Source organism: Papio anubis, chromosome 12 (assembly GCF_008728515.1).
Source record: "Papio anubis isolate 15944 chromosome 12, Panubis1.0, whole genome shotgun sequence".
NCBI lineage: Eukaryota > Metazoa > Chordata > Mammalia > Primates > Cercopithecidae > Papio > Papio anubis.
The window spans coordinates 28,266,215-28,292,863 of NC_044987.1; the positions used below are offsets into that span (position 1 = coordinate 28,266,215).

The following is a 26,649-nucleotide window of genomic DNA, read 5'->3' on the forward strand; positions in this document are numbered from 1 at the left end:
GCATTTCTTAAAAGCACTCAGCTTGTTCTAATTCTAAGCAACCTTCTGAATATAATTTGGTTTCCCATGTAGATCACCCTAAAGAGAATGTCCTATTCCTAACACTGCACTAATCACTATGATGACAGCAGGTTTCCGATTCTGCAAGGTTAAGGGCCAGACACATTACCTTGCAATTACTGTGTTAATTGTATCAAGGTAGTACTATCCTGTGAGGCTTCTTGGTCAATAGACAAGCCCCTTTTGGTGAAACCCTGATCTTCAGCCTTCCTGGTTATATTACAATAAACTTAAATCTTAATAGCAATATTTTGCATTATGTTCATTCATGAAAGCAATTTTAATTTGAATTAAGCAGGGTTTAAATCTCCAATAAACTCGATTAAAAAAATAAAGTTTAAGATATAGAAATACTAAGATGCATATTTTATATGCAAGTTAATTTATACTATTTTGAATCTTCATTTTAACCCTTATTTTTTTACCACCATCTTACTAGATCTCACCCTTATTGCCTTTAGGGTAAATCTTACAAGCTAGATTTCATTCAACAAACATTTACGGATATATACTTTTTTAAACATAAATTTACTGATATATACTTCCTGCTAAACACCTGTTCCTGTAGGGGCTCTTGCTTTGAAATTGGGAGCAATGGCTTAGTACTGCAGCACAGTTTACTGGGGCCATGGAGCCTACAACAGTCTTGAACTAGCTGTTTGCCTAATTTGACTATATGCCTTCATCTATTCTTTGTATTTCTTCTCTCAGGTAATCATAGTTGTTCTTTGAACTTCACTGGGGCCCTTACTGTCTTATACTCTGTCACTCTTATTTCCACCAGTGTCTTCCCTCCTCTCTTTTCTTCCATGTAACTCTTTTCTTTCCCCTTATCCTTCAGGTCCCCTCTTCATCACTATGTAGTACAGTGGTTAAGTAGTTGGCCTCTTAATACATATGCCCTAAATCTAAATCCAAGCTCTGCCATTTACTAGACATGTTTTATTAGTCAAGTTACTTAACCCCTTCAGGCCTCAGTTTCCTCATTTGTAAAAAAAGTAGGATTATAAAAATAGGACTTAACTCATAGAATTACTGTATTGCTTAAATGAGATAATGTATAAGTAATAATTAGCACCGTACCTACTATATTCAGTTAATATTAGCTGCTATTATTATTATTTCTAAACCTAGCAAAAATATAAATAATCTGGTGTGAACACACAGCTTGATTTCCCTGTAATGTTTTCATGCTAATAAAATACTCTGTGTAGGCATTTGAATGTCTAGACCTGCACTCTTCTTGATGTTGTTTTTTATTCAATTTATACATAATTTTTGCACATAGTTCTTTGTTCAGCTTACTGCTAGTTTTTTATAGTTTTTTATTTAGTTTTTAAAATTACTATCAGAACAATGTATTTTTAAAGTTTTCTACCTGGTATAAATAACAAAAGTATCAGATCCTTTATTACCTATAGTACTTTATTAAGTGAGTACACAGTTCACATTAAAATATGTACATATGTAATAGACATTTGACAGTTTACACTCTCCTATAATGCCGCTAATTCATAATATGATCAAACTCACTTAATGGAGTACTGAAAGTGTAAAATAAAAATGTCAGAAAAGTGCACAATGCATGATAATATCCCTCTTACAGTGTTTTTGGAAAATGAAAATTATTATTGAGACGGAAGGTCTCATTGGTGACAAGAAATTGAAAAGGAATCGCAAACATTTTATACATACTTTATGATAAGATGGTAAATTGGAGATAGATGTTAACTGGATACTTTAAGATGAATAGGATGAAGTATAGAAATATAATCTTACATGTGTCTTTTCAAAGAAAATGTGGAAGCTGATAGTAAATTATAACTACATCAAATCTGATAGAAAACATTTCTTAAAATAATGATAGCATTAAAAGCTAATACTTTGCATCAATTAACCCATTTATTCCTCTCAGCACCCAATGACATAGATACTACCAGTACCTCCATTTTCAGATGAAGAATTCGAAGCACAATAAAGTTAAGTCACCTCCCCAAGGCCACTCAGCTAATAAGTGGCAGAGGCTACATACACTGGCAGGTGGGCCCAATGGACCACATAGCCAGCTGGGCTATATGGACTCTTAATATTATCCTAAACTGCTGTAGATGTCTTAATAATCTATATAATTATTATCACAGGTTAATATTTCTATTGATATTCATTATTAAAAAACCCTGCATAATATGTAACATTTTGCAAGTTCTCTCGTATTTTTCAGTTGGATGTTGTACTTTTTAAATAGATTTCATTACCTTCTGGAGTAGACTTTGATAAGTAAATTGGTTTTCCCCTAGAATACTTTGGGCAACTATGAACACTGCTCAGAAAGACATCCTGGACAATACTGGCACAAATAAAAATCATTATTAAACCAGAACCAATAGTAAAATACGTTTTGCTCCATAATAATACATTTCCAAATAATTTATGTTTTTACCTAAACTGAGCCAAAGAAATTTCCAGTTCCTTAGATTCTGTCAACTTTACCATGTAGCAATAAAACAAAACTTATTTTGAAAAACTTTCAAGCTAGTCTAATTATTCAAATTTGGGGACCTATCTCCATCTCTCAGTGCCTATTAAATTCTTTTTTTTTTTTTTTCACCTTTTTGCTTGATGTGGTTCACTGTTGCTGTTTAGTTTTAGGAGATCACATTCCCCTTCTCCTAAAGAACTTTATAAAATATCTTTTTAGACATGTATCTTATTTGGTGAATTTCGCCCGCACAATAGAGTCATTGGAGACATCAAGTATCTCACTGTACTCTTTTCTATTTCATTAATGTGAAATCAAAGATGAATTTGAAAGAGACTTTTAAATTCTAAGCTCTAAACAATTATATTTTAAGTAATTTTACTTATCACCAGCACAGTTGTTACTAATTAATCCATAAATAAAGAAATTTGGCCATCAGCAAGATTTTGCCCCAATAGTGTTAATAATAAATAAGAATCAAATCAGTATACAAAATTTGAATCTTTTTATAGTCTTTTTTTATTAGTTGCTATAGCTCAGCTGTAATGTACATATTTTGTAATATAGGCATTCTGTAATATGTTTATTGGCAGATAAATATGGCATATAATTCTAGATATTAGGATGCAATTAAAACATGATTTTATAAATATATTTTAAGTCAAGAGTAAGGAAACCTCCTTAAGGTAATATTGAAAATAATTATGGAATAAAATATTCCTGTTGTTTTTCTGTGTTCTTTATTTTTGCAGGGCTATGTTTGAAGTAAACATGAAAGAAAGAGATGATGGAAGTGTTACCATTACTAATTTGTCCTCCAAAGCAGTAAAAGCATTTCTCGATTATGCCTATACTGGAAAAACAAAAATAACAGATGATAATGTGGAAATGTTCTTCCAGTTGTCATCATTTCTTCAAGTTTCCTTCCTATCCAAAGCTTGCAGTGACTTTTTAATAAAAAGTATTAATCTTGTCAATTGTTTACAGTTATTATCTATATCAGATAGCTATGGCTCCACCAGTTTGTTTGATCATGCATTACACTTTGTACAACATCACTTTTCTTTATTATTTAAATCCAGTGATTTCTTAGAGATGAATTTTGGAGTACTACAAAAATGTCTGGAATCAGATGAATTAAATGTTCCTGAAGAAGAAATGGTACTGAAAGTTGTCCTTAGTTGGACTAAACATAACTTAGAATCAAGGCAAAAGTATCTGCCTCATTTGATTGAAAAAGTAAGATTGCATCAGTTATCTGAGGAGACACTTCAGGACTGTCTGTTCAACGAAGAGAGTTTACTCAAAAGCACAGACTGTTTTGACATAATCATGGATGCAATTAAGTGTGTGCAAGGTTCTGGTGGACTCTTCCCTGATGCTCGACCATCCACAACTGAGAAATATATATTCATTCACAAAACTGAGGAAAATGGAGAAAATCAATATACATTTTGCTATAATATTAAAACTGATTCATGGAAAATACTGCCGCAATCACACCTGATTGATTTGCCAGGATCTAGTCTTTCGAGTTACGGAGAGAAAATATTCTTGACAGGTGGTTGCAAAGGGAAATGTTGTAGAACGGTTCGACTGCATATTGCTGAGTCATATCATGATGCCACTGATCAAACCTGGTGCTACTGTCCAGTCAAAAACGATTTCTTCTTGGTATCAACTATGAAAACACCAAGAACCATGCATACATCAGTTATGGCTCTCGATAGATTATTTGTCATAGGTGGAAAAACTAGAGGATCCCGGGACATTAAAAGTCTTTTAGATGTTGAATCTTACAATCCGCTTTCCAAAGAATGGATATCTGTTAGCCCATTACCCAGAGGCATATACTATCCAGAAGCAAGTGCATGCCAAAATGTAATTTATGTTCTTGGATCAGAGGTAGAGATTACAGATGCTTTTAACCCATCACTTGATTGCTTTTTTAAATATAATGCTACAACTGATCAGTGGTCTGAACTAGTAGCAGAGTTTGGACAATTTTTTCATGCAACATTAATTAAAGCTGTACCAGTAAACTGTACACTGTATATATGTGACCTTTCCACCTATAAGGTTTATAGTTTTTGTCCAGACACTTGTGTTTGGAAAGGCGAAGGATCTTTTGAGTGTGCAGGCTTTAATGCAGGTGCAATTGGAATTGAAGATAAAATTTATATATTAGGTGGTGATTATGCACCAGATGAAATCACAGATGAAGTGCAGGTCTACCACAGCAACAGGTCTGAGTGGGAAGAAGTTTCACCAATGCCTAGAGCCTTAACAGAATTTTACTGCCAGGTGATTCAGTTTAATAAATACAGAGACCCATGGTTTTCTAATCTATGTGCTTGAACATTCTAAAACGAGTCCAGTTCTAGTAACGTAAACTTGTTAACCAAAATGATAGGTAAAAAGGTCTATACATCTTAATGGAATAAAACGCTCCTGCTTTTAGTTATTACGTATGTACACCATATATAAATAAACAGTTTCCCAAAACTTAAAATACAAAATATATTTTACCAAAAATTATATTGAATATAATTTAACCTTGGGAAATCCAGAATACTTAGTATTTTCACATGAAACTACAAATCACAGACTCTGACACTTTAATTTTTAAAGTACTCTGTCCATAAAAGATTTGTACTATTTAGATGGGAGAAATCTCTTGAGAGAGTAAAAATGAATTACACTGCATCTTATATGAAGTAAAAAATAAATTAGAGGTGAGAATCTTGTTACTGCGGGTATGAGTTGTTGAATTCCTATCATTTGTGATGACTGGTTAACTTCTTTTAGGTACCCTTTTTCCCCTTTTTTAGTTCAGAAATAATTTTCCCAGCTTTATAAACAGTACACTAAACATAGTTTAATTTTTTTAATGACTCATTTTTTCATTAAGAGCATAATGTACCATGTTATAATGCCATTAGCAGTTACTTAAATGCTTTAAAAATTGCTGATTATATTAGTTTTCAGTGTCAGTTGGTTTCAATTTCTAGCTCGTGCTCTCTCTCTCTCTCTCTCTCTCTGTCTCTCGTTTTCTGGTTCAATCTTAGTAAATTAACATTCTGGATTTAATTAGTAGTTCTAAGTTACACCTGGCCTGAGTTTATGTTAGCATGTAACCCTCAATGGGAAATTTTTGGATTCTGGGATGTTAGTACTAAAATACTTTTTATGTATCACTGCTAGATTCCAGCCTAATTGAGGACATAGAAAATTGACCTCTAATTAAGTGGATCATTATTATTGCATTCTTAAGCTTTGTCTAAATTTGAGCTACATAAAACATTTCAGGATTTAAATTAGTACCATATCAATTTTCTGTGATGATGTATACCAACTATAAAGCACCTTGTTGGTTTACTACTTCAGTAAATTATTCTCAGTGAATTACTTTCTAAATTAAAAAAAAAATGACTTGGCTATTGGTATTGATAATAGTATTCACAACCTGCATCTGTTAAGATGTTTGATCTTTAACCCAAACAGTGTAAGAGTACTGTTGTCATTGTTCTCAGGTAGGTGATTCTGCCTTCCAAGAATATATGTTTCTTTAATCAGTTTAAAAGATAAAAGGCATTTTGGGTTTTAAGACCCTTGCTTTACATCTCAGGTAATGTGTAGATTGTATTTCTCTGGAACCAAATGTAGTTTTCTACACTCAGTTGTAAATGTTAATCTTTCTCAAATGTGCACATTCTTTAAAAGTGTGTTCCTAAGTAGAAATATACTTAAATGAAGATTCTCTTATTTTATCATATAAATTTATGCAACCATAAGTTCCAAATGTATTTTTCAAAATGGAATGCAATATTACAGTACATTTTCATGAAGTTTAAAAATCAAGGAGTGTTCCTGATTAGATGACATATTTATAAGGAGTATTCTGTAAAATTGGTGGCCTTCCTATCTAAGCACATGAGTAGTTGGCTCTGTACTTTGCGTGTTTAAAAAAATGGAAAATTCAGTGGAGGCTTTTGTTTGTGTGTGTGTGGCTTTGAAAACAAATTATTTGAGAAAGACCATAACACAGTGAATAACCTATATGTGGATTTACTGAACTGTTAATTTAAGCATATATATTAATAGAGTATGTTTAAAATAAATATTGTTTTCATCACTGACTTTAGGAATTGTTCATCTATTTCAGAAAGGAGAAACCCAAAATCAAATCCCTTTTTGATATTGCTTCATTGTTCTATCATCTTCTTGATTTCCACTACTGTTCTGATTGGCCTTTGCTTTATGCTAATGTTTCCAGAAACATTCTTGTTATCAAAGCCTAGGTGGCTCCCTCTGCATTTGATTTAATACATTTTCTAATGCAGAAGGTTTTTTGCCCTAGTTTTTTTTTTTTTTTAATAATTACTGTGGGTTACTTTTTAATCATTTTCACTGATTGCCATCCCTTTACATCTGTACCTTTGTTCTCTCCACCAATTATCACTGCAAGGAAAATACTCTGTCTAATCAAAAAACCTCCAACTCTTTGCATACTGTTTTTTTTCCTGGTCACCATAGCAATCTGTGCTAGACTCCACTCCACTAACTCCTCTCCTTTCATACTTTGCCTCTCCTTATAAAGATAGCACTTTCATTTGATCTGTCTGCCTTATTGGAGAACGGTTTTGTGTCTTCAAAGTCCTCGAGGAACTCGACCACACAGGAGCAATGACTACACTCTGGTTATATCCTCTGGTCTTGTTAATGACTGTGGCTTCACTGTCTAAGAACCATATATATTATTCTGACTTCACCTTCCTTTCTGGATTTCTGACCTGCAAATCTCAGTGATCCATCCAGTCTATTCTCAGTACCTCCAGAAGGAGCTGTTTTTTCTGTCTGTGAGGTTAGGTAAGAGAAAATAACATCCTTTTATGGGCTCTTAGTCTTTTTTAAAGTCTGTTTTCCTTTCATTATATCCTTCAGCCAGTGCTACAGTGTAAGAGACAAAATAATTATGCTCATTATCCGGATTGCTATCATTCCTGTGGAAAAATTCTATTTAACATTTCTAAATCCATTACCATTTGTCTTGCTCCACTACATTTGCATTATGCATGCCAAAAATATTTTAATATTGTAATGTCTTCTAAAATTGAAAAGTAGGTATATGGCATTATTAAATACAAAATAGAGTATATTTAACACATGAGATCCATTCAAAGTTAATGGACAGTCCTAAAATGTGGAGAACCTTTTGTTCATCTACACCCTTTGAAACTAAGTAGTATGAGGAATATTTACATAATCAAAGCTAACTATTTTCCCATAATCAGCTCTGGTCTGGGGAGTGAAGGAGGTCGTTATCACAGCAATATTCATTACATGCTACCCTTGAAAGCTGGATTAGTATTCAAGAGCGACCACATGCTGCAATATGATTCCATATTTCTCAGATACCAAGAAGAGCAATTGAATATATGTTCAGTGTGCTTATTAGCTCAAGGTATACCATTTGAAAATCAGAATTAAGCGCAGAGGGATACATCTGTTTACATTTTGAGATTTGAATGTAATAAATATTATAATGTCATGATTAGTTGAATATATAATGTAACTTTAAGATCATCATGCTCAGTTTAATTGGATCTAGTGTTGTGGAAACTCTTATTTAGAATTGAAAGTATAAATCTCAAAAATGTTCTCTGAGGGGGGCAGCTCTGAATGGCAACCTAAACACAAAGGCTGAAAATTATAGGGAGCGTATTTCTGTCCAGTGTAAGAAACAACTTTATAGTCATACTTTAGAATGAAACCAGTTACCCAAAACTGTGGCATATGGAAGATCATTAGCTCAATAATTTCCTATATGAAAGAGCATGACCAAAGATTTCTACATTCTATTACACATCTCAATCTCCATCATTTCTGATATATGTTTTCTCCTCCAACTTATTTAGCATTTTAGGCATTGTGAATAACTTGATTCAGTGGTTCTTGATACTCACGATTTTTCAATAGAAACTGAGTCTTAAAACAACACCATTTTTGGAACTATATATTTATTCAAGATAAATTTTTTAATTAGGAAAATTTGTAAATGGTGCTGACATTTACAGTGAGCTGCTAGTTGGGATTTTTCCTTTGATTTGCCATAGAGGTATGTTCATTTTATAATGAGTAGAAACTGAAAGATCAGTACCTACAATTTTCTCCTAAATTATTATTTTTCTGCATAGTATTTATACTGGCAAAGGTAGTAATTTTACTTAAATATTACATAATGTGAAAGAATATGTCTTAAACATCTAGATGTGTTTATAAAATATATTCAATGACTGATGCTTGATCAAATTTAATGTCAAAATGGGGAATTCAATCACAGGGAAATACTATTATACATTTACCAAAAGATAACTCTTCTAAATCATAGACTCATTCAAATTTGAAAATAACCTTGGAAGCTAATGCAGCTTCCAAGCCTGCTATAGAAATTTCCTTTAAATTGTAAAACACCCTGACATGCAATTTTTGTTTTTTCAATTTCTAAATTGGTGTTTTCAGTGGTTAAGAATCACTATCTCCACGTTTGAACAGTTCTAATAGAAAATTCTTCCTAACACTGAAAACAAGTCTGCCTCCCTGTAATAACTTCCAGGCCTTGGTCCTAGGTCGCTATCTTCACATGCCAGTCATTTAAGTGTTTGAACCAGTACCATGTCTTCCATTACTCCAAAATCAAGACCTCATTTTTATTCTTGTTCAAATGCTTGGCACTTTAACATCTCCCACAATAGCTGATGTTATGTATCTTCTTGTACAATTACCTCAGACAATCTATCCTACCTAGCTCTATTGATTTTATGGTGGATTGAGCCTGACCAGTGTTGCAGAATCTGTTTCTTGTATGGACCTTGCCTCCCTGTCTGTTCTCAGTGTGCTTGATAATTCAGACATGTCATTCCCTCATTTAGCTCTTTAAATCTTATATATCCCATTTGGACTGCAGTCCTGCTGTGTCTCCCTTCTCCTACTCATGCCCATCAACATAATCACAACCATATTTTCTGGGAGAGGAATTATGAAGCCAAATGTTATTAAGTCAAACAATTTGTCATTAGATATGGTTTGAAGACTTTTAAAAACACTAAAGAAAACTCCAGAAACTATACAAAAAATAGAAACCAAAGCAGTCACACCCTTGGTGGTGAATGAGAGGACAATAGGCTCACAAATCAATACTGACCAGCCTTATGACAATAACAATCTAAATTTGGAGATTTGTGCAGCTAGTCCATTTGGATAGAGCATGATATTTTCATAAAACAAGACTAAAATTAAATAAGTCTATGAGTAAGATAGTTTTGTTCATCTCACTAACTTTGACATTCCCAACCATAAAAGTCTAACTAGCTCAACAAATTGTGCTGCTGGTCTCAAGGGTAACAAGATTGCTGAAATAACTCAGAGCACAGTCCTCCATTAATGAGTATCATATTGTAGTATAAATATTTCTTTATATGTCTGTCTTCCTCATTTAACTAGAAACTCTTAGGGATAAGGACACATCTGCAGCATTTCTGGGCCCAGCAGTTGGCAGAGTGCCTGTCATATAATAAAGCATCCAATAAGCTGATAGTATATTGACCCAATATGTGAAGCAAGATATATTTTAGTTGTTTCTGAATCAGTTTGGTATATCTGTATTTTTTTTTACTTATTTTCATATGAAAAGGAAATTATTTTGATTTATGTTAGAATTTCACATTTTAGAATGCTACCACATTGTACTTTCTTAATGTACATGTTAATTTTTTTGTAATATTAATCTTGCTTATGTTCAAAGTCTCTGAGAAAATTGGTTTAGGTAGTTTATGCAACTTTAGTTGTTGTGGTACAATAACTGGAAAAGTTAATCAAAAGCATTTTTTTAGAGTGAAATTGCATTATACAAGTGCATTGCCAATCTTTGGAGAGCATGTATATATTATAATTGACTGTATAGTTATGTATGTATTGTTGGGTCTTGAAAGTGAAATTATAGATTCAAAGTCATTTATCCACTTAATTTTTTAATGCTTGGTGAGTATTCGTTTTCAGTGAATTTTCATTATAATATTTAATTCTCTGTTTCTTTTCAAAGGCAATAATGGATAAAACAATGATTGCAAATTTCCCATTTCTCCTACAGAGCATAATAGTGTCAACGACCTTTTTCCCACTCAGGCAGGGGAGTAGTGCCCAAAGCTATTTACATTGCACACACAACTTACTTCATTTCTCTGTTAGTGGAATGTGGGCTTTTGCATATGCTATGAGAACTAAAATTAGCATTTTTGAGGTCCATGTTAACCATATTAACATGTAGTAAAACATTTCAATTCTATAAAATAATTTATTAAAATGTATCTCAGAAAAATATATATAGTCTGTATTTATTATTACAAATAAAAGAAGTGGAGAAAGGTGAATGCCAGGATTCTCATTTTCTTGCTGCTCCTTTCCCAGGTGTTCTGGGTTTCTGGGTGGCTTTAATGGTCTCAGGAGTACTAAAAGTGTGGTGGTGAAGGTGGAGGATTATCCAAAGGGGCTTCTGTAGCTGGGGTATGTCCAGCAACATAGATTTCAAGGTGGAAAACTAGGTCTGAAATGAATATAGTGACAACCAGTCTTCAGGTGAGTCATAGATGGAGAGAGATCTCCAGGTCCTGACAGCTAAGAAGAACGGGCCAAATGTCCATGGGCTGCAGATGAGAGGAGCAGAAGTTAGTCAAATCTGCAGGGCCAAGAACTTCCCAACCCTGCCTCACTGGACACTAGGCATATCATGAACCTATCTACTTCATATACCCAGATACTCACGGGAGGAGCTAGTGAAGGAGCCAAAGTTTGAGAGACTAAGTAGTACCACAAAAGGGCTTTGAATGTGTTTGCATTGGACAGATGCTCTCTTAATTCCAGTTCCTGTAAATTTGTCTCATTTCTGGACAGGGCCATTTTCTATCATGTGTCTGGTTTTCCTCTGCAGTGAGCTGTGATTTCTAAGTGATATTGACTCCCAAGTCCTTCCTACAGACTATGGCACAGGTTGCAACAGATTTCCCCCTTGGGAACCCAACCCTTGAAAAGTGAACTCTGTCCCCATCTCACATGACTGCATAAGGCCACTTGCCTTCTCCAAATTTCCGAAGAGCTCTGATGCTTACTTGTTAGTCCTTGTTCCAATCGTATCACTCCAGACTTCTTAATACCTCCAATCTTCAATGTGCCTCCAACTTTCTGCAGGTCACTTTGCTTTCAAACATAGACCCATTCCTTCTTTTCAATCCCCCAGACAGAAGCCATTAACAGAGTTTATTTTAAAACTTAAGAATATCATAGGGAATTGGCCTGCCACATTGTTGGAGATGTTCTCCTCAAATCAAGGTCTCCTCTCTGAGTTAACATGTTAATACTCACAGGCCCTGATTGAAGCTTTCCTTTTAAGTCATTAAACAGAATGGTTAATCATTGCAGTCCAACGCATTGGCATTTGAAGTGCTTTCCCAAAATTCTGAACCCATCTGAATTAGTCCTTTTCCTCCCACTCAGTAGAGAAAAGGACAGAAGCCCCTCAATGACAAATCTCAGTCTCCATTCTTACAAAAAATTGTGAAAAGCATTTAAAATAGCAGTTTGTCTCCTTTCCAGTCAACAAGAGTTAGGTAATATTGGGCCACAGGCTCTTATCTATTTAGAATGTAAGTAACAAAATAAGTTTTGTTGAAAACTATTTGTAATTATTTAGCTAATATACAGATTTTAACTGATTTCTACGTATATTTTCCGGTGAAAATAACTCTAAAAATGTAATATTCTTTCCATTATGGATGTAAAAAGCTTCAAAATGTTTATAAAGTGTTTTGAGGTTTTTGAAACTAATTCAGCATATTGAATTTTGAGGCAATGTGGCACTAGACCAGTCTGCATAATGAACATTAATTATTGAAAACTGAAGATTTTATTACTGCTTTTTATAAAACCCATGCTATAGTGACTTTGTGCTTATTAAATTTTACAATTTTAAAGACTTTTATAAAGCTTAATGAGCCTAAACCTAAGATAGCCAACTTAATAATATTCATGAAACACAAGAAATTTGTGGGAGCTATCTTAAAATATAATTTAGGCATAAATATTAAATACTATCCTAGTATTTACAGTGTTAGATTTTGCTGCACCTGATAATAAATATTTTTGCATTTCTTCTAAGTTTAGGGCTTGCTTAACTTGATTTTGCTCTGATGGTAATTAGTGAATCTTCCATGGGAAGTTAATTACCCTTTCCTAACCCTGACCAAAATGTGTGCTGTAAAATGAGTTTAAATTTTTTAATCAAGAAAAGCCTTTCCCTGTGGGCTTTTCAGATTTAAAAATCCAATTAGCCTTAATGTTTTTCCTTTTAGAGATTAACCACCCTTTTATGTTATGAAACATTAATTGGAATTCAAACTATTTATAGCTCCTTTTAAAACAACCTTTTAACAAATCAGGAAATTTTGTGTTTCTTTTACAGACAGTATTCACCTTTGAATTCAGTATTCCTGAAGGAGTAAAATATTACCACAGTCTTCTTCCATTTAATTTCTTTTACAAGAACAAATTAATATGCACCCTTGTTTCTAAGAATTTTTATAAAGAAAACTATTCAATAGTTTAAAATAAAGCATCTACATTTCTTTCATTGATAAATGAAATATTGAAGCTCCAACCAATACTTCTGTGAATGTCTACCATGCATGCACTGTGTTAGGCAGTGCTCCTCAGACTTGCTTCAAAAATAAATCATCTAGGACAGGCACGGTGGCTCACTCCTATAATCCCAGTCCTTTGGGAGGCCAATGTGGGATGATGGCTTGAGGCCAGGCATTTGAGACTAGCCTGGGCAACATAACAAGATCCCATTTCTATAGAAACAAAATGTTAAAAAAAATTAGCTGGGCATTGTGGTTCACACCTGTAGTAATACCTACTCAGGAGGCTGAGGCAGGAGGATCACTTGAGCCCAGGAGTTCAAGGTTATAGAGAGCTATGATTGTGCCACTGCACTCCAGCCAGGGTGACACAGTGAGACCAAGTCTCACAATTAAAATTAAAATAATGGCCCAGTGCAGTGGGTGGCTCTCACCTGTAATCTCAGCACTTTGGGTGGCTGAGGTGGGAGGATAGTTTGAGCCCAAGAATTTGAGATCAGCCTGGGAATCACAGGGAGACCCCCTTCTCTACAAACATTTTAAGTCAATCAATCAATCAGTCAATCATTTGGGGTGTGCCTGCTAAAAGTACCAAATGCAGGACCTCAGTCTTGGAGATTTTGATTTAGTAAGTTCTAGACTTGGGTCCTGGGAATACAAATTTTTAATAAGCACTGCAAATAATTCTTTTTGGTGGGCAAGTTGAACAACACACTGGGCTAAAGGTTGAGAAACTAGCTCTGAATCAGACAAGCCTGGATTTGAATCTCAGTTCCACCATAGAGGTTGTTTTACAAGCTGCGTAAGTTGGAGTAAGTTACTTAAACATCCTGTGCCCTAGTTTCTTTATCAATAAAACTGGGTAAGAGAAATGAAGCACTCACAAAAGGATGTTGTGAGAATTAAATAAAATAATGCATGTGACATGCTTAGCAAATAGAAATTGTTCAACAAATGTTTTGTCTTCCTTGTCTCTTTTTCCCTGATGTCAACAGAAGCCATCTTCCCCTAACTGTCTCAAATGCTACCACAGTCTTTCGCTCTTCAATTAGGGATGAAATTTTAAATCTGAAAAGCACTCAAGTCTGCCTTCGTAAAGAAATTGGTGTGACAAAGTAAAACATTGCCTAATGCACAGTTTAGTTTTGACTTGGTTCTAAACATTCCCTCTTAGACTCAACCATGAGTTTCTCACTTAATAATTATATTAATTAATTCATTCAACAACCATTTCCTGTGCTTTTACTGTGTTTGTCACTATACTAGGCTTGGAATTTTTGTGGCAAGAAAACCAGTGTGTTTCCTATTTTTGACTCACTGAGCATCCTGCTGTTTCTGTGAATCTCTTGATTTTGACTGGCTTCTATTGCTAACACTTTCAATTTGGCCCCATTTTTGTTTTCCATGCTTTCCCAGAACCATAAGCCTTCAAAAGTTCCTTAGCCTCCACATCCGTTCTGCCCAGATGAACATTCCCCTTTGCTCCTTGACTCACAGCTTTCAAGATCAACAGGGGCTCCTGTGACTGACGACAGCCAAAGCATGAAGCTAGCTCTCCAGCTCACCCATGAGTAGAGGAGTCAGAAAATCAGTTTACAGAGCCTAGAGTGGTCATTAAATGGGTGAGAGATCTTAGCAGCCTACAAGGAATTTTTAATATATTAAATAACTTATTTTCACAAAGTGCAATGCAGAAGATGTATACATTTTTGAATGAGCAAAATCCAAAAGTTTTTTTCTCAATAATCTCCTACCGTGGTACATGCATCTAGCCATATATGAAGTGTTATGTTGGCAAGCAGTCATATATCATACAGGGTATTACTTTAATATTTTTTCACCTAATAAGCTAAATGAGAATACCGTTTCTCATTTGTTTCACCATCATATATCCTCACCAAAATAATATCAGACTTGAAAGCGTGCAGAGGTCAGCTCATTAATGTTTATAAAACAAGGATAGTCAATCATTAAAAAGTCTAGTTGTATACAAAGATCCCTCTCATTAATAATATTTCTCCTTGATCCTGAAAATGTAATTGATGTAGCACCAGGAGCGTAAAAGAAAGCAGAGGCAAGGAGTCAAGTAGTAAAAATGCCATGTGACCAGGAATATTGAGGACGTTTATACAATGCAGAGTCAGGAATTCAGTAAAAAAGGTGACGGCTGAAGGAAAGAAATTAGTGATTCTACAAGAGGAGTCATATCAATAGTTGCTGTAAACTGTCACTCCTCAGCCCTGATCTGCTCAGCTAACATCTCTGGCCTTACATATGCTACACTTACATATGCCCAGAGTTATGACAATCTGTGTCTTTGAGAAGAAAAAGGTGGAAGGCTATCTTATGGAGAGCAGGAGGGATCCAGACTCACAGGTTCTGTTGAGAACAAAGAAGAAACACTGAAATCCAGTGGCTGGAGCCCAGACTTTGTTGTTATAAATTTCCATTCCCATGACAATGACCTCTCTTTGAAATCTGCATATGAAGGTCCTGATGCTTAATAAGAGAAAATGGGTTTGATTTCTTGCACCTTTTATTTCAAGCACCTTAATTTCTTGAGCTGGGGCCTATGTGCAGTCAACATTTCTGTGGAATAACAGCATCAGATCTCACCTGGAAAAGGGCAGTTGGCTCCACCAGACAGGTCCTCATTAGGATGGCAAGACCTTGTTGCAGTCACCATGTCTATATCAGTCACCTATTGCTGAATTACAAAACACCTCAAATTCAACGGCTGAAAACAATCTTATTGCTCATGATTCTGTAGGTCAGAGATTTGGGCAGGGCTCAGCAGGGACAGCTTGTCTTTGTTCCATTTGGTGTCAGCTAGGAGATTTAACTAGGGTTGGAGGCCTCTCACATCTGGTGCCTTGTTGCTGGCAGTCATTTTGGACACATTAGTTCTTCTTGTGGCCTCTTTCCTCATGTGACCTCTTTCCTTTGGGGTGCATTTACCCATTTGGTAAGCACTAGCCACGTATGTCTTTTATATAGAAAATTACATTAATCAAAATTAAATAAAGTTTAAAATTCAGTTTCTCAGTTACAAGTTATGTTTGGAGTGCTCAATAGCTACATGTGGCTAGCAGCTACCACAATGGACAATGTAGAGTACTTTCATTATAACAGGAATCTATTGGAAAGCACTGTTCTAGGGCCCCTCTCCTCAGCAGGATGGCCTGGACTTCTTTCCATGGTGGTTGGCTTCCCTCTAACTGAAAACAGAGCCACAGGGACTCAAGGCCTGGCCCTCGAAGTACCAGATACTACTACTATTGCGCTCTATTGGTCCAAGCAATTCACAAAACAGCACAGATTTCAACAGACTCCATAGCAAACAGTAAAGACATATTGTAAAAGGCGAAGAAACAAGAGAGACATAATTCACTGGCTGCCATTTTTAAACTTCATTGGTTTTATACATTTCTTATGGAATTGTTAGACTCATATAACATTGTTTTTTCTCTTTGCATATTTCTTTTTTTAAACTTTTAAGTTCAGGGGTATATGTGCAAGATATGCTGACTTGTTACATAGGTAAATGTGTGTCATGAGGGTTTGTTGTACAGATTATTTTATCACCCAGGTATTAAGCCAAGTACCCATTCGTTATTTTTCCTGATCCTCTCCCTCCTCCTATACCCTCCAATAGGCCCCAGTGTGTGTTGTTCCCCTGTATGTGTCCATGTGTTCTCATCATTTAGCTCCCACTTATAAGTGAGAACATGCTGTATTTCATTTTCTGGTCCTGATTCTATTTGCTAAGGATAACAGCCTCCGGCTCTATCCATGTCCCTGCAAAGGACATGATCTCATTCTTTTTTATGGTTTTATAGTATTCCATGGTGTATATGTATGACATTTTCTTTATCCAGTCTATCACTGATGAACATTTAGGTTGATTCCAGGTCTTTACTATTGTGAATAGCGCTGCGATAAACATACACATGCATGTGCCTTTATAATAGAACAACTTATATTCCTTTGGGTATATACCCAAGTAATGGAATTGCTGGGTCGAACGGTATTTCTGTTGTTAGGTCTTTGCGGAATAACCACACTGTCTTTCACAATGGCTGAACTAATTTACACTCCCACCAACAGTGTATTAGTGTTCCTTTTTCTCCACAACTTGACCAGCATCTGTTCTTTTTCAACTTTTTAATAATAGCCATCCTGACTGGTGTGAGATGGTGTCTCACTGTGGTTTTGATTGGCATTTCTCTAATGATCAGTGAGGTTGAGCTTTTTATCATATGATTGGTGGCTGCATGTGTATCTTCTTCTTCTTCTTTTTTTTTTTTTTTTTTTTTTTTTTTGAGATGGAGTCTTGCTTTGTCGCCCAGGCTGGAGTGCAGTGGCAGGATCTCGGCTCACTGCAAGCTCTGCCTCCCGGGTTCACGCCATTCTCCCGTCTCAGCCTCCCGAGTAGCTGGGACTACAAGCGCCCGCCACTACGCCCTGCTAATTTTTTGTATTTTTAGTAGAGACAGGGTTTCACCCTGTTAGCCAGGATGGTCTCGATCTCTTGACTTCGTGATCCACCCGTCTCAGCCTCCCGAAGTGGTGGGATTACAGGCGTGAGCCACCGCGCCCAGCCTGCATGTATATCTTATTTTGAGAAGTGTCTGTTCATGTCCTTTGACCACTTTTTAATACTTTTTCTTCTTGTAAATTTAAGTTCCTAATAGATGCTGAATATTAGACCTTTGTCAGATGCATAGTTTGCAAAAATTTTCTCCCATTCTGTAGGTTGTCTGTTCACTCTGATGATAGTTTATTCATTTGTGCAGAAGCTCTTTAATTAGATCCCGCTTGTCAATTTTTGCTTTTGTTGAAATTGCTTTTGGTGTCTTTGTCATGAAATCTTTTTATTTTATTATTATTATTGTTGTTGTTATTATTATTATTATTTTGAGATGGAGTCTCACTCTGTCACCCTGGCAGTGCAGTGGTACAATCTTGGCTTACGGCAACCTGTGCCCCCCAGGTTCAAGCAATTCTCCTGCCTCACCTCCCAAGTAGCTGGGACTACAGGCGTGCACCACCATGCCCAGCTGGCCTTCTCTCCTTCTTATTTTTCTGATATAAACTAATTCCTGCTAATATATTAATCTCTAATGGCTTAAAGTAGGTACTTAATCAGGAAAATGCCTATAACAAAAGTTTCATTTTCAAAATTCAGTTCAAAACTCTTCTCTAAACTACTGGCTTTTTTTTTTTGTCCTACACTTTTGTTTGTCCTGTATTTGTGAATATTTGAAAGTTTTAAAAATCGATTTTGCAACGTGAAATTATTTTGATTTGAACAAGTCATTCCTCTTTTACTTGAATTTGGTACAAGGACCCAGCGGGTTGTTTATCATCTTACCAATCAGTTTCTTCCTCTGAGAAATAGGAATAGTAGTGGTGTTTTCATTATAGTATCATCATGAGAATTCAGTGTGTTAATATGTATAGAACCCTTTAGATAGTATCAGGCCCAGAATAGCATCATATAAGGATTAGTTTTGAAGACTGCTTCTCTTTCTAATTTTGATACTTTATATTTCTTTTCAAATAAAATTATATGGCTTTTTAACTTAGGATGCATACTTAAAGGTATAGAGAACAGTATAGAGTAAGAATTTTAAAATAGTAGTCAATTTATGATCTAACAAATTTTATACTTAATATTAACTAAATCAACATATTTTTACTATATCTAATGTTTACCCATCTCTTTCCCTATTTCATTCTAAGCCTTCTGAGGACAAGAACTACTCTAACTAAAATTACAGTGGTCCAAAAGTACCTAATAGAGTAGAGTTCATCCTCTGGATGTCCAGTGAATGTTTAGTATTTCAGCATTTTCACAAACAGTATTTAATGTTTTGTTGTTCTTTTTTGGTAAAGTAAATTGCATTTTTGACAATAATTTCTTTTTAGCGGTAGAGGCTGAATATACAAATAGTATTTGCAAGGTTAAATCTATTTAAAGCCAAGGACACATTGAGTTTTTCCTCTGAACATTTTATCCCTTAACGATTAAATGCATTCATTAAAAAGAATGTAGATTTGTAGCTCTGCTGTTTCATTGCTTAATGGATTTTTGTTTGATTACTGTATTGATTTAATTTTTTAAAGATGCAAATATATGTGGCCTACTTGCTGAAATGTTTTTTCTTAAATGGAATAAAATTCAAGGCACTCTTCTTTCTTTTCTCATTTTGTCCTGGTTTCTTTTACCATGTTAGAGATGTAAATCAAAGAAGCAGCATTATATACCTAGGCTGAGTTCGCATTAGCCATCTGATATTCTCAAGGCAAGCCCAGCCACAGATCTGACCTCTGACTTGATGCAGTAGGTGACTTCAGCAAGACCAGCAGGTACAAAAAGAACGATTTCACATAGAAAATCTTCTATAGGCAATCCAAACCTTTAGGTGCAATATCCCAAAAGTCTTTAGTAAAGAGACTGCACCTACTGGAAAGTCTAGCATGAGGAGGAGTAGGTCACTAGAAGTCCTGGTCACATGCATCTACAGATTTCGGGGCCGTTAAACAAGAGACATTAGAATTATGAGTCTCGAAGAAGTGTTATGTGTGTCTATTGGGTAGTGTGTTAGGCTGTTCTTGCACTGATGCAAATAAATACCGGAGACTGGGCAATTTATTAAGAAAAGGTTAATTGGCTCATGGTTCTTCAGGTTTCATAGGAAGCACAGCAGCATCTGCTTCTGGGGAGGCCTTATGAGGCTTCCAATCATTGTGGAAAGCAAAGGGGAACAGGCATATCATATAGGAAGAACAGGGGCAAGTGTGTGTGTGGGGTGGGGGGTGCCACACACTTTTAGACTACCATATGTCATATGACCTCAGAGCAAGAGCTCACTAATCATCAAGGGGATGACCCAAGCCATTCATGAGGGATCCAATCCCATAATCCAAACATCTCCCACCAGGGCCCCCTCCAACACTGGGGATTATAATTCAACAAGAGATTTGGGTGGGGACAAATAACCAAACCATATCAGGTGGCGCAGAGGAAGCAGCAGTAGCTGGCCCAGGACTAGGACATCTCATGGCTCTTTGACAGTGGGCAGGTGGAGAAATGGACTGGAGGCAGGATTCAAGTTTCCACTAACCAAGCACAAGGAAAGCTTATCTAGAAAAACGGATTATAAGAAAACCTAAAATATCTTTTCAGGAGCCTCTGGTGAAGAGAGGTTCTGCGTCTGACCCGGCAGGTGCAGTAACAAGTAATAGGAGTAGGGCTGATAACAGTGGTTATAGAAGTGTCAAGGCTATTAGCAACACATCCAGCAATGGGGCCAGTCCTGCCCACAGGATACATATCACAGCAACAAATTCCAATTAAAGCTCTGTGACATAAAGCATAATGAGAGGTACTTTACATTTATTTCTTACTTAACCATCATAACCCTAATCATATAGATAATCTCCATTTTATGTGGCAGCAGATAATGTAAACTGAGGCTTAGGTGGTTGTATGTCTTGCCCACACAACTAGTAAGAAGATGGGCTTAGAATAGAACCTAAACCATTTTCTCGAAACTCCATTGTCTCTCTATTAAAATTTTTATTAACTAGATTATTAAATTGACTAGAACACTCAATTCCAAGATATGATGCCTGGAAGTAGCACAGTTTTGAAACTTTATTTGGTCAATATTTTCTATTTTATTACTAGAAGAAATACACATTTAGCCTTTGTTCAACATTATAAGGTTATTATCGCCGGGAATTATAATTGAAAAGTGAGCCCTTCCTTCATTAACCAGAATGCCTCCAAGTTTGAGAGTGACTGAACTACATTATCGACCAATTTTGCAGATTAAGAGTCTCTCTGCTGACTGTAAATTAAAATATGCTGGCTCTATAGAAATAAAAACAAACAGCCAATATTATTTTACTGCTTTTTAAAAAATTTCTCCTTAGCTTTTCTATTATTTAGAGAAGCAGAATCGATTTTTATTTCCTGTTTCAAATTACTTTAGTCAAGAAACAATGAGCCATAGAATTCCTGCAAGGCTTTGTGATTTGTTCAAATGATTGGAAAATCATTTTGATCATTTAAAAAATGTAGGGATGCTTTCTAATCATATTCAACTGTAATGTAAAATATATTTGAAGGGAAAATGCTATCAATTGCTTAAAATATTATCAGAACAACATAATAGGGTAAATTCTATATATAATAAAAAGACATTCCACCTATATTGAAACCTATTTCAAAGTCTGCAAATTAAATACAGTGATCTAATCTCAAATATCCATGCTTATAATTGGAAAGAACCATCATGAGATAATGAAAACATATATGATGGACACATACAAATCAGTGTTATAGACATAGAGATTTTTCAAACTGCAATAATAATATGTTGCCTTCACTATACTTTCATCTATTTATCTTCTTTGAAAATCACAGTAAGTACATGAGGTAGACAGACCAGGATCAATGTCTACATTTTATAGATGTGGATGAAAAACTTCAGTTACTGGATTACTAAATGACAGAAATGAAACAAGAATCCTATTTGCTTATCCATTGCTATTTAACAAAACACCCCAAAATTTAGTGGTTTAGAACCACCATTGTATCTCCCTCCCTCCCCATTTTGTGGATCAGGAATTCCAAAAAGATTTGGCTTCGTAGTTTATGTTCTATGAAGCATCAGAGGCAGATGGTGAGGATTCAACTTCCAAGGTGGTTTCTTCACTTACCTGTCTGCTGCCTCAGTGCTTCTTGGCATCTTTTCTTCACCATGTGACATCTTTTCCCCTAGGACCTATCCACAATGCCTGGGATTCTCACAGCTTGGTAGTATCAGTGTGGCCAAACTTCTGATATGGTGGCTGCTTTGTAAGAGGGCAAAGTGGAAACTGCCAAGCCAGCTAAGGGCTATGTCTGAACTGGCGTAGCATTACTTCTGCTGGTTTTTTGCTGTTGGGTTTGTTTGTTTTCCTTTTTGTTTTGGTCAAGATAGTCACAGGACCCGTGCAGATTCAAGAAAGAGAAGTAGACTCCTACTCTTGATCGGGGAGTGGCAAAGCCACTTTGCAGGAGAACATTGAGGGGCATGGGAGATATTGCAGCCATTTTTGCAATATATCATCTTCCACGAACTCAAACCTCTTTGAATCGACATCCAGTGATGCCTCCACTACACAAAACTGCTTGATAGGAAGAACAACAATGACTCATCAATCAATGCATGCAATTTAAAACATGTATATTAATGGCTAAAATATTTCTATCTGATTAAACTTCTAATTCAGCCATGAATAGGCAATATCTTATACTGCTCTTACTAACAAAGCTCACTTAATTATGCATAGAGAAATAGTCAAAACTCACCTTTTATATAGCCTCTACTATAAGTCCTTGTGTTGCTGTGAACCTGACACCTGTTTGTATAACTCGGCCCAGCTTGCTACCCAACCAGATCTTCAACTGTCTGCCTCTTCCTTCACCAGTGCCCACATAAACCCCTCCTCCTGTGCTGTCTTTGAAGTTTTGTTCGTTTGTTTGTTTGTCAGGCAGTCTCCACTGTCCTGTCTATTCTTTTTGCCAACTTTCAATGCTTATCCAAGATACAATAACCCACTTTCCTGCCAAAGACACAGAAACTCACCCACTTATAGGCATATATTGCAGCCTAGCATATAAACCCCACCATTCTGCTCCCCAACTTCCCTCTAAGCACACAATAAAACCAGACAAAAATCTCTATGTGAACAAAATCCCAAATAAAAGGTACAGATAGAGAATAGAGAATCCCTGCCTGTTGGTGGCAAGAAATAAAAATGGAAATTACCTTGTAAAGACTCAGAAGTTGAGGTGTTGGTATGGAAAAGAACATCAGGAAGCAGGATAAGAGGTTCTTGAGGAAGAGGGAAACAAGATGGGATCTATGCTTTAATATGAGAATCTGGAGAAGAGCAAATGGGGATAGATTGGAGTGGAGATTCATTTGGGGGATCATTCCTTTATACAGGCAAAGGATGTTGAGCACCTGAGCACAGGGGAGATAGGATAGAGCAGTTTTTAAAAGCACTGAAGGAAAGTTTTAAAAACTGCTTAGAGTGAGGGGTGAGGGAGAACACAACCAGTCGTATTAGAATGTTGAACAGACCCTTTCTTTTGTTAGCGGTGAGAAATTCCCTATGGATCAGTTTGTCAAATGACCTTAGGTACCTTTGCTTGCCAGCAAAAGTAGTGCCTCATGCTTTTGACAAGTGTCTTGAAATAACAGTTATTACTTTAGTCAGTGATGCTGCAAAACAATTTTGTTCACCACATAAAACAGAAAAACATGCTTGGCTTTCTTTGCAGCATAATTTTTAAAAATGTCCAAAGTCCACATGCACGAATGGAAACAAGTATAATCAAATGGCCAACACAGAAAATGCCAAGTGATGTGCTTCTTAATAATTGTCCTCAGTAGTGCACTGCTCTCATTTTAGCAATTAAGTACAAGGCAATGCTTGGCTTCCTGTATTTGTGCATATTCTTCTAAAAGTGCTGAAGTTGTATCAGTTAGTTTCTTGTTATTGTTGCCTTGTTTTCTAGGTTTTTCACTGTAGTCCTGCTCATTTTCAATTGTTATGGTTTTCATAAATAATTTTTAGTTAAATGGCAAGTATAAAAAGTGTATAAATATTTCTATTTAGAGATCTGTTGATCATGAAAAAATGGTGACTCTTACACATAGTAAGCTATAAAATCTTCAAAACTGTTTTCAGAACAGAGCAGAAGTAGACGCCATTTGGAAAAGCAGTGACTTATAGCAGGAGTGACGCTGGCAGAACCTTAGAAGTACATTTCAAAATAAGTTCAAAGTCAATTTAGAATTTATACATTTATAAGTCAATGATATAGGTCATAGAGAGTAAACTCTGTAAGAACAGGGATTTTTGTTTGTTTACGTAGTAGGCCTCCAGTAAATTTTTGTTGAATAAATAAATGTGACAATCAAAATAGATAATCAAGAGACTGATGTAATCTTAGATTTCATTAATAGAAGTCTAATATCCAGAATAAGAAAAATGATCACTTGATTACTCTGCCACAGGAGTTTCCATTTAGAATACAGCTTTTATGTCTAGAATATTGTGTATTACATTTGAAAAGATGTAGAACACTAGAAGTATTCTAAAGGACCAAAGTGTAAACAGGCTTGATATCTTATGAGAATTAATTAAAGGATCCAAATAAATTTTGCTAGAAAAGTTTAGTGCTGCTGGGGTAATGGGATTTGAACATTCAGCTATTTGAACTAGATCACCTATGAAGACACTTCTACTCCTGTGTGTCCAGTGATTCCCATCTTAATCTTGGGAATATCTGTTGTCAGTTATCTATAAAGCTTTTGGAAAACATGGCATGTAAGCACATCACAGCCACATATTTATCTGGTAAGGTAACTAATACCTAGATTCAATTGTAACAATTGTCATTTGTGTAAGGTGCAATAATGGTATAGTATTCCTTATCTTATAGAGATACACTTGGAAACATTACAGATGAAATAAAAAATAAAAGCTCAAACTCAAGTGTCCCAAGAAAAAGAATCATTTTACAGTGATCTACCTAATGAGTGTGATCATCTCTTGAGAATAAACATGTTAAACACTTCTTTTTCTACCTCCCTTCAACCACTCTTTATCTTATGCCACAATGGGATTTTGTCTCCAACTCATTATACAAGACTTGCAGGAAGAATGATTACGCACTGTTTCTCAAAGTTTGGTTTCCTACTGTTTGCACTGGAGGTGTTCCAAACCAAGGGCTATTTTTTTAGTTCTTGCAAGTCCATTTCAAAGACTTTAATTTTTTGTATGGATGAGGGCTAATTCTGAGTTACCTTCCAAGGGAGTCCTCTAAGGAATAATAAAATTTGATGCTCATAAACTAAAACTAACACATCATAAGTTCACTTAGAATCAGACTGCATAAAATGCTTGACAACACGTCAAAGTCCCTCTGTGTTCATGGATATGCAGATCATTAGAATCCCCAAAATTTTCCAGAGAAAAAATAATTATTACTGAATCATCTGTGTTGATTTAACCTAGTTGGGGTTTTTGATTCTTATTAATTAATGTATTTGTGAAATTTTTACTTTTTTTTGTCTTTTTATTATTGCTGTTTCTCATTATTTTTAGGTTTTTCCTCCTCAATATGATTGGAGTTCTTTTGCCCACTAGAAAATAAAGATAGCTGTAGTGGGTGAGCTAAGGGTTTGTAACTCAGTGTTAAGTAGGCTAAATCCAAAGCATCTCAGAATTTTGCTCTTTGAAAACTCATTTCCCTTAAATAGATCTGTAAGTTGTATTAGTTTCTTATTGCTGCTGTAACAAATCAACACAAACATAGTGGCTTAAAACAACACAAATGTATCATCTTACAGTTCTGGAGGTCAGAAGTCCAAACTTGGAGCCACTGGGTTAAAATCAACTTCCTTACTTTTTCAGCTTCAAAAGGCTTCCCCCTATTCTTGGCTCATGGGCCCCTTACTGCCTTTTCCGTACCAGCACTAGTTGGTGGAGTCTTCTCACACAGCCATTGCTCTGACACTCACTTTCCTCCTCCCTCTTTTACTTACAAGAACCTTGCAATTAAATTGGCCCAACAACATAATCTAGGATAATTTGTCCATCATGTGATCCTTAATCATTTGTGAAAAGTCCATTATGCCATGTAAGGTAACATATTCACGTGTTTTGGGAATTGAGACTTAGACACCTTTCAGGGGGTGTTATCCTTCCTACCACAGAAGTATAATTAGCCACAAATTAGTGGCACCTGGGAATGTTTCCTGTTGCCAGAAATACCATTCTTGGCTGGTGGAGATAAGCTCCTGAAATCCTGAATTGGAGATGGCAGTTCATTTTGAAGAACTGAAATAATTTTATGAAAGGAATTAGAAATTATTAAAGTGGTACTATTATATTTATAGCCCAGGCACAGTTTGCATTACATATAGTTTTGCTGGTCAATCCAGAAACTTAACTACCATTTAGCAAATTACATCCACAGAATAAGTGCATCTTGACTTCTCAACAACCACTTCCCAGATGAATCAGAAAATACCAGTCATTTCTAAAGTAGTTTGTACTTTGAAAAAAGTGACTCATTAGGCCATTGCCGCTTATTTACACAACACCTTGAGTTTAGTGTTTCGGTCATCTGGTAGAGCCTGAGAGAGACTGAAACAAAGGATATCCTTTAATGGAAGTTTATTCATTCAACTAATATTTATCATATCCTACATAATAATGTGGTGGGCATTGTGCTAAAAACTACATTTTCAATGGTGAAAATGAGCATCACCCATGTCCTCCCTGGGTTTAGTCTAGTGAAAATAATTATGGGAAGAGGAAGAGACAGGTATGAAACAAGGTCAC

General features: G+C 35.6%; 1 protein-coding gene and 1 long non-coding RNA gene across 7 annotated transcripts in view; one reads left to right on the plus strand and one right to left on the minus strand.

Annotated features, from left to right (window-relative positions):
* The window catches only part of KBTBD3 (kelch repeat and BTB domain containing 3), a 27,943-nt gene extending 17,025 nt beyond the window's left edge, over positions 1–10,918 (plus strand). For 3 of the 5 annotated variants that reach the window (XM_003910631.4, XM_021926494.2, XM_017948920.3), the window contains one exon: positions 3,292–7,442. In XM_003910631.4, coding sequence (XP_003910680.1) covers positions 3,292–4,897 — 1,606 coding nt within the window. In that variant the 3' untranslated portion in view covers positions 4,898–7,442. Of the gene's footprint in view, positions 1–1,975; positions 2,101–3,291 lie in introns of all 5 variants that reach the window. The other 2 variants (XM_017948922.3, XM_003910630.5) reach the window with 2 other exon arrangements.
* Positions 10,917–26,649, minus strand: part of LOC103877865 — a 25,187-nt gene continuing 9,454 nt past the window's right edge. Inside the window, exons 3-4 of one of the 2 annotated variants that reach the window (XR_002517186.2) lie at positions 15,847–15,937; positions 10,917–11,241 (exon numbers count right to left, since the gene is read on the minus strand). This is a non-coding gene — a long non-coding RNA (uncharacterized LOC103877865). Of the gene's footprint in view, positions 11,242–13,719; positions 15,610–15,846; positions 15,938–26,649 lie in introns of those variants that run through there. The other variant, XR_002517187.2, reaches the window with a different exon arrangement.